The sequence below is a fragment of the Penaeus chinensis genome, chromosome 21, assembly GCF_019202785.1.
Source record: "Penaeus chinensis breed Huanghai No. 1 chromosome 21, ASM1920278v2, whole genome shotgun sequence".
Classification (NCBI taxonomy): Eukaryota; Metazoa; Arthropoda; class Malacostraca; order Decapoda; family Penaeidae; genus Penaeus; species Penaeus chinensis.
Genome location: NC_061839.1, coordinates 10,128,929 through 10,138,493, shown reverse-complemented (window position 1 = coordinate 10,138,493; position 9,565 = coordinate 10,128,929). Strand labels below are relative to the sequence as shown.

Genomic DNA, 9,565 nt, shown 5'->3' with positions numbered 1-9,565 from the left:
CCAGGGAGGGAGAGGGAGAGGGGGGAGGGGGAGGGAGAGGGGGGAGGGAGGGGGAGTGAGGGAGGGAGAGGGAGATAGATAGAGAGGGAGAGGGAGAAAAGAGAAGAGAGAGAGAGAGAGAGAGAGAGAGGGAGAGAGAAAGAAGTAGAGAAGAGAGAGAGAGAGAGATAAAGAGAAAGAGAGAGAGAGAGAGAAGAAGATAGAGAGAAAGAGAGAGAGAGAAAAAGGAAGAGAAAGAGAGAGGGGGGGGGAAGGATAGAGGGGGGGGGGAGATAAGAAAGACGGAGAGAATGAAAGAGAAACGATGTGGATGAGATTTTGTTGCTGATGTAGTTGTTGTTGTTGTTGTGGAATTGTTTACCAACTCGTTGAATGTTTCCTGATTGTCAGATGAGTCGAGATGCCTATTCGTGTTTTTTCGAGTGATTTTTAACATCTCACGGTAACCTTTTCTTTTTTCATTTTTCAGTGGCATCAGCATGGTAATAATCATTATCTTAATGATTATCAAGACTATATTTAAATATATGTCCACAAATACAAACACATTCTCTCTCTCCCATATATATATAAATATATATATGCATATATATAAATATATATATATAAATATATATATATAGAGAGAGAATATATGGTTCAACAGGCTATTTTTTACAAATACTCATTAAGAAATGGTTATCAATAACGATATTAGATCCTCTTTTTTATAACTTTTAAAAAAGTTAAAAAGTTATAACAAAGGTTACGGATATGTTCAGAATATTTCCGAACGTATGTGTTACTTTCAGAGATAATAGATTACCCTTCCCTTTTCAAAAGGTCAATAGACCGATAGAGCGACGAAAACAATGATAGATGATGACAGAATATTTAGAGTTAAAGTTGATCTCCCTTCTACGCACTTATATAATGAGTTACAGAAGCCAGCTCTGTAATCTACAAATAAACCTCATTACTATAATAAAAATATCAATGTATATTCACTTTATATAATGTTAGAGCTAAATACACTGTTCCAAGTGGATGTTTCAGACATCGATGTGAATGTTTGTCTTGATTTGATTGTTATTTATAAACGATTTCAATTGTATTTCTTTTGTGATTATGAAAAGACTGTAATAAAACAACTTTAGTTTTATTTGATGTAATTTATCTTTTTCTATAAATTTATCATAAACAACGTATCAGTAAGATTTTAAATCTCGCCGAAGCTAAGTCAAATTTTCCACACATACAAAACTTGTCGAATCTCCCCGACGCTAAGTAAGATTTTACACATACAAAACTAGTCGGAGCTCCCCAACGCTGGGATTCATTTTGCTAAGCCCCTCCCACATTCGAGGATCGAGTACCTCCACACGAGACTCACTTCTCTCCCGGCCGCCACAAAGTCAACATCTCCACTCCTTACCTAGCTTGTGGACCAGAGACCAGAGAAAACGACAGAACGATGTGATTTAACAAAGTCAAACTTGATTTTCCAATTAATAGCCAATGCTTTAAGAAGATTCATAACATCAAGTTACACAGTATGTAAAGCGCACGGACGAACTTACATTAACGGAATTAACGTAGTAAAGAGGTGAAGAAATCCAAGGAGGAGTGGGGGAGAAGGTAAAGTGTTGAAATATAAGGAAGTTAGAGGTTATGAAAGTAGGGGGGCGAAAGCCCCTTGCATGGTGGTATATCTTTATCTCTTGGTCATGTCTGGAGTTCGAGGAGGGGGGGGGATTTGAATTTTGAGTTATTGAATTATTGAAGTGCTGGCCAAAAGGAATAGTGAGATTATATTAGTTAAAGTAAAAGAAAACACCTCTCTTTCTTTTTAATATATATATAATCATATAGATATATATGTATTTGTTTTTTTAGGTTTATTTTAGCGTTTAATGATTTTTTATTGATTTTTGTTTTTATATTTGTGAGTAGAATAATGGAACTAATTAACGAGAAACGACTAATGATTAAATCAATAGGATTAGCAAATGGCTTAATGGAATAAATTTATAAACTAATGACTACATAACTTTTTTTTTTTTTTTTTTTTTTTTTTAATGCAAGGTAAAGGGCAAAAAAGAAGATGGGAGCTGGCAGGGCCGATGGTTGCTCACTTTGTTTTCATTATTTCAGGCGCTGAGGATTGGGGATTCTGAGGGTAACTTCTGATTTTATTGTTTTTTTATTTTTTTGTGTTTTTTTATAGCCTTTAACAACTTAAAAATTAACAAAAACATGATCATGGTCACAGTTAAGGGTCGGTGTGTGTATTTTTGTGTGCGTATATCGGTGTGGGTGTTTCGTGTTCTGTGATTGGTAGTGTTCTGGGCCACCAAGCATGGTTTGTGTGGGTGTTTGCGTGTTTTCAAAGATATTGTTATAATGTTCGTCTTGTTGTTCGCGTAGTCGGGCCCAGGTGTTTTTGCCTCGTCTGTGTATGCATGTGTTCAGTGGTTCCATGCTGTATGTTTTGTGTAGTGTTTCTGCGGGAATTCGGTCTTGATATGTTGCGCCGTGTACCCAGAGTAGTGCTTTGTTCTGTACTGATTGCATTCGGAGTTTTTGTGTGTTTGATATTGCAACCAGCGGGATAGCTGTGTATTCAAGAATAGGTCTGACAGTTTTGTAAAGTCTGAGTTTTGTTTGTGGTGTGCAGCATGAAAAGCATTTTAGTTTGGTTAGTGTTATTTGTGCTTGTGTTATTCTGTGTTTGACGTGTGTGAGGAAGCCTGTGCTTGTGAACTGTAATCCGAGAATGTTTCCTGTGTTAGTGTATGGAATGTTGGTGTTGTTGATTGTGATTAGTTGTGAATTTCTACGTGCTATAGGTATGAGTTTGAATTTGTTTATGTTTGTCTGTATTTTCCAGTGGTGCTCAAAGGTGTTGATGTTCTGTATAGCTCTTTCTGTTGTTCGTTTCATGAAGTGTTGTGATTTAGAGGGGTGTGTGATAATCTGTGTGATATCGTCTGCATACGAAATATAGTTGCTGTATGGTGTTGGTTCTGGCAGATTAGCTGTATACAGGATATAGAGGGTTGGCGATAAAACGCCTTCCTGTGGTACTCCACTTCTGAGGTGGATGGGGGTGCCTAGGTGGGCTCCCAGGCGTATCGTGGCAGTCCTGTCATCCAGTAAACTACAGAGAAGGCGTGTGAAGTGTGTGGGTAGCTGTAGTTGTGTTAATTTGTATTTGAGACCGTCATACCAGATCTTATCAAAGGCCTTGCTGACGTCTCGTAGTATTGCGTTTGTCTGGTGCTTGTTAGCGAGAACGAGAGCAATCTCCTCATAAGCGAGGGCGATGGCACTCTCAGTCCCTCTGTGTGGGCGAAAGCCGTATTGCCTTGTGTTGTGTATTTGGTTGTTTTCAAGGTGTGGGATGAGTCTTTGTGTTATTACCCTCTCTAGCAGTTTGCCTGGGACTTCTAAGAGTGAGATGGGGCGGTAGTTCCCCACCTCTTGTATAGATTTCCCTGGCTTGGGTATTAAGGTGAGGGTGGCGTGTTTGAACTTATCAGGGAAATATCCTGTTGCCAGGGCTGCATTGAAGATATGGCGTAGTCTGCTGATCATTCTGGGTGGAAGATGTTCAATGATTGTTTTGTTACAGTCCCTGTAGGAGTGAGTGCTGGAGCCACACTCGGTGCACCGCGTCTTCTTCTCGGCCTTACAATTGTTTTTGAGGTGGCCGTAACCGAAGTAGTTCATGCACTGCTTAAGGGGCGTATACCTCTCAAATTCGATTTGCCAGGGGGCAACATATAGCTTGAAGAGGTGTATCCCCTTCTCTTTGATTTTTTTGGCCATGGTGTGATCAGAGAACCTAACCTTCATGATGTAGTGGCAGACTGGTTGCGTTCTCAAGTGCACAAGGGGATTGGAGCTTTGTGTTGGGCTGCTCCCTTACTGCCAATCCTTGCTACAAAGGGGCAACAGATAAGCAGCACACCACCCAGACGAATACAAAAGCCCTCGAGGGACTTATACAGGTCCAGGTGACCACAAGAAAGGGAAAGGAATTCAATGGAAGAAAAAGCACACCTATATGTCAGCTCAGACTGCTGGGCCTTTCTATACAAGTTTCCCTGTGATAGAGAGAGCTGCGGGTCTGAGGAGAGGTGTAATGTTCCCTTATCACCGTCAATAGTTGAGAAGAGACTGCTGAATGCAGAAAGAAAAAAACAAAAATTCTCTGGGAAAATCAGAGAGTATTTACTGTACATTTACTTCGAGCACAATTAACAGCAGGCGAGTTCGCGGCGCGATTGAGGCCTCGACAGACCAAGATGGCTCAATGACACTTTGAATTTTCGATTGCTATTATGGTGACTCGCTTGGTATTGACTGGGTGATGGTGAGACGAACTTACATAATACGTCACATCCAAATATATAGTCCACATATAATAAACCTCATTACTATAAGAATATCATTATATATTCACTGTATATAATGTTAGATTCCGTGTTCCATTTATTGTGGTTGTGAGAATAATAAAGTCACTCTAATTTTATTAGATGTCATTTTATTTTCATATATATGGCATGAAGTACCGTCAGTAAGTTGATAAACCTCGCCGACACGAGGAACATTATACTCAGACATACAAAAGCGAGAGCACTGGACCTAAGCCCCTCCCACATTCGAGAATCGAGTGCCTTCGCACGCGGCTCACTTCTCTCCCGGCCGCCTCAACGTCATCATCTCTACTCATGACACAGCTCCTGGACCAGAGATCAGAGAAAAGAAAGTTAAAGTTGATCTCTCTTCCAATCGTTAGCCAATATTTTAAGATTCATAACATCAACTTACCCACTATGGTGATTTAAAGTAAAGCGCACGGACGCACTTACATAATGAGTCACATCCAGATCTGTAGTCTACAGATAATTGAAGTACTGATTTGATTGTTATGTACGAACGGTTCATCCAATGGTATTTCTTTTGTGTTATGATGAGACTGTAATAAAACAACTTTAATTCCATTTGATGCCATTTTAGTACATATATATTACATGAACGCTTCAGTAAGTTTTCTTGCATTCTCTTTGTTGTTGTATGTATGTTTACATCATCTACGATCTTAGTGCTAAACTGATTCGTATATAGATATCGATGTGTTTCCTGGAGTCTTTTTAGTGTGTAAACAATGAATAATCCTTCACGAGTATTTTGTATCGAACATCGTTAATATGATAAGCGGTCGTTTGGTTGTTAATTATTAGCGATTCCTTTGTTTGTCTAGTCATCATTTGCTGGTTGATTAGCTGGAGATTTTGTATTACATTTTAATAACTCGCTACCATAGACACTATCATGCATATCGCAAGCAATACAATCGATTGTGGTAATTAACCTTTGCATCATACGCATGTTAATCAAAAGTCTATTTTTACCACACAGACTAGATATACTAACATATACTAACATATACCCGACTGAGTTTTACTACCATAGAGCGGCGCACCAAATAGGATAATACGTTGCGGAAGTCCATTGTTTATCTGATTATTTTTTTCGTGACAAGCTGCATATACTCTCATCCATATTTTTGTTTCGTCATAAATGTTACGTTGTGTAATGTTACACTTCTACCATAATTCTTATTAAATTCTTTAATAGTTTGATCTTTAATCATTTTACCAACCATTGGAGCGATACATTTTAAGTTGTATTAATGTAAAGGACTGTAATATGCATCTAGCGTGGCCTAATCATCTTGTGCGATTACTGATAAGCGTTTGTGTTATGTCTTCATTCTTATTCATTAACATGAATAATCTCTCCTTATGTGTGTTTCTTGAATATCGCCCAACTGTTTCATAAAGATTTCGCTTCGACATGTCATAGAGACCGATATGTACACCACATTCCCAGTATTCACAAACTATTACTAAAATTTGTCTTCTCCAATTCATCTTCGGTATCTGTATTAGATTTTCTGTATGTAGATGGATGTTTTTGCTCATAAACACGTTTATTATCATCTATTGGACAGTTTTTGTCTTGTTTACAGATTTTAAGACAAAGGGATTTTTCGTTATATTCAATCAATTTTACGGTGTTGTTACATTTTCTGTAATTTGGGATTTCTGCATAACCTACAGTACTGCTCTTTTCATATCTCCTTAGCTCCTCTTCATCGATACTATCAACTTTATAATCATCATCATTAATAGTAATAATAGTAGCAGTATTTAAATCACTAGTGTAATGACCTGACATATGTTATATATTAGTTTATTTAAGAAAAGACAAAAGCTTTAGAGAGCTTGCGAAATTTACTTGAGTTATCCCTTCAAATCGTAACATCATCTTTTCTAGGCCTGTTCAAGGTCACGGGACAACCACAAATAATAAGTATAAGTATTTTCATGAAAGAACGTTAATAATTATTGTTTTATATTCTTTTAAGGCCCGCTGTTTATAAATGAGTGTAAAACTCACTTTGTCGAATAGTACATTTCGCTGTAGAAGTATAAGGCGAGCCAGTAAGAGGGGTCGGAAATCATATTTTCGGTAAGTTGAAGTAATTACCCTATGATGCTCGACGATGGATAAGCTGTGGTTTTTTTAGATACTGTACAACAGCACAATCGATAGCAGTATTATGGGAAGGTATATTTCCCGATAATTTTATTTTTGATGTAATAACATTTCTAAACATCTCGATACATCTACAAAATTTATTGTACAAGTGAACTGTCTGCTGCTTGAAGGTCATCTTTAAGATATGTATTTTGTTTCTGTTATCATCTTCAGTTATAATAGATTTTGTTTTTTATTGATCAATTATTTATTAATTTATATTTACTCGTGTGTATATATGTACATATAATTATTATAACTGTAATAAAAATCTTTGTTTTTATCATACATGTGGACGTAATTGTCGACACTTATAGTTCACATAGCCTGTTCAAGTTAAAACGAGCTCCTTTAAGTGCTCTTGTTAAGTGTTTTATTTCTCCTCTTTATTATATCACACATGGCGGATATTTTAAACATAGTTCAACGTAAGTGGAAGCACGGCATACATCTCACTCTCCTGCCGCTGTATCGTTTGAATACTTTCTTTAGCCTGTAATACCGTTTGCATAATTTTCCGCAACGCCTCATTTGTGTGCTTGTCGTCGTCACAAGTTGTTTTCTCGTTGTTAGTATAAGAGATGTTCTCATAAGGTGAAGGATAATATTAAGTTCAAAGGAGACGTACATATGGTTATTAGAACTGTAATAAAAAATCCCTTTTCAAGCAACAAATAGCTTCTTTAAGTGCTGTTGCCTTTTGTATAAGTGTTTTATCATTCACATTTCTCCTCTTTATTAGATATTTGATCGGGATTACATGGTTCAGTGTATGCGGATGAATCACATCTACTCACATACACACGCGCGCGCGCGCACACACACACACACAGACACACATCTACATAAATACATATTACAAAAAAAAAAAAAAAAAAAAAAGCGATGATACATTTTAAGAAGCTAACGTCTGCATCAATAGAATATAAATTGACTTATATTTCTAAACTGATAAACATCAAACGAATAATTGCTAGTAAAAGTATTTACAGATGAGTAAGCAGTGTCCCATTTGTTTGTGTTTATCTACGTTTGTTATTTTCTTTCTAATCTTTTAGTTGTCAGCTACGTGGCTAGCTCGACAAACATTGGCTGCATATCACTGCTTGGGGACAGTCCTCAACACCCTTAAATAACCAGAGTTCTTAATGTTCATTTTATGCAAGTTGGGGCAAACTGCTAATAAAGTGGGGGGAAGAAATAGAAAGTAGGAAAGGTTAGGTATGGATTTTTTCACATGCTACCCTGGTTTTGGGACTTCATCTCTGGAGGGTGTGGCAGTCTTGGGAATAGTTTTGGGTAATATCTATGAGAAGGAGCATAGCATTTATACATTTTCAGATTTTCTCATATATAGGGTTCCAGGATGAATTTGATGGATTTTGTGGAATTAGATACAGGGTCTAGGAAAATCTAATATACTTTTCTTAATGCAGCTATCAGGTAATCCTGAAAAGGCAGGTATGAATTCTTTGTATTTTCAAAGTCAATTATGACGCTCTTTCACTGAATGCATACATGTTCATTTGCTGAATTTTAAGAAATTCGGTAGAACAAAAATGTATGCAAGATAAATAGGAGAGAAAATTAGCAGTGTATAGTTGTCTATCCAACAGTAGAAATATAAATATGTATATATATATATTTTTTTTTTCTAGAAGATACAAGGTTGGATTAAGATGTTTATAAACATGTATAGCCTAAAATTCTTACTTGGGTTTTGCAAAACTTGCTGGGAAATAACGGATAGATTTATTAGGGAAAAGAGAAAAATGCTCTAGAATGACATGTTCTAGATTTAAAGTTTCTAATATTATAGCAGCTTATTGGGAAGCATTAAGTATTGTCTAGGAACGATTTCTTAGTATTACAGGGGCACAATTTTAGCTGTTAAATGATTGATCCCCACCCCCCATTCCTCTTCCCCCCCCATTCCTCTTTCCCCTTTCCTCTTTATTTTAAGTCTTGGAATTAAATATACATACATTTGCAGGCACCATGACATCCGTAGAGAAGTCCAAAAATGTCATGCGCGATGTGCATGTAAGCAAGCTATGTCTCAACATCTGCGTTGGAGAGAGTGGTGACAAGCTTACTCGTGCAGCCAAGGTGGGACATAAACCTATTTTTTGTGCGCATCCTTGAAAAGCGCTTGACCATGACGGCTTGGTACGCCGCTTCTCTTTGGACCAGCGAAGATTATCAGCGTTGGTCATGGTTAGTACCAAATTTTTTATGTAGGTTGGTGAAATTAGTTAAATAGTTTCAGGAGCATATTCTGACTCTTAGTGTGTGTGTGTGTTTTTTCACTTCAGATACTTTAAATATGGGTTTGAACTTAAGAATGAATGCTGATGTAGAGCTTGGTTACTTAAAATCCTAATTTAGTAATTGTTTTATAGTTAATGTTTTGCTAGATGAATGAATATTTTCAACTGTCACTTTAAGTTGTTTCAATGATCATTTGTTTTATAAGAATTGAAGTGTGTGTAGAACAAGATTATGAGCTTTCAGTTTAAGTTTCAGGTTAAATGTATGTAGTATTTACATTAAGTATATAAATTGTTTCATTTTAGGTGCTGGAGTCTCTGACTGGTCAAAAACCAGTTTTCTCAAAGGCCCGGTACACTGTGCGCTCCTTCGGCATCAGAAGAAATGAGAAGATCGCAGTCCATTGCACTGTGCGAGGACCTAAAGCTGAGGAGATCTTAGAGAAGGGATTGAAGGTAATTTTTGTCATTTTAGAATGTTTTGAGCTGGACTGGAAAATAAAACGCAGATTTGCATGTTTTATACCAAATGATTTAAAGCAAGTTTGTTTTTTACAACTTAATTTGCTTTGGGTTATATAGCTCTTTGTACTCTTGTCAGTTACTCGGAATCTTTAAATTCTGACATTGGTAATACTAATTAGCATGTTCTAAATCATAGCTATAAGCATAATACATGACAGCATAGAATTAAGTTGTTATAC

The 9,565-nt window shown here is 36.8% G+C and overlaps 1 protein-coding gene across 4 annotated transcripts; it reads left to right on the top strand.

Moving 5' to 3' along the window:
- Window positions 1-620: 620 nt before the first annotated feature.
- Window positions 621-9,317, top strand: LOC125036734 (60S ribosomal protein L11-2-like; the record flags this gene model as incomplete). 4 transcript variants are annotated; one of them, XM_047629585.1, is given in 3 exon segments in its annotated part: window positions 621-1,532; window positions 8,585-8,700; window positions 9,168-9,317. In XM_047629585.1, coding segments are annotated over 2 exon segments (261 nt in total), but the record flags the coding sequence as incomplete, so codon positions are not given.
- Between the last annotated feature and the right edge of the window lie 248 nt (window positions 9,318-9,565).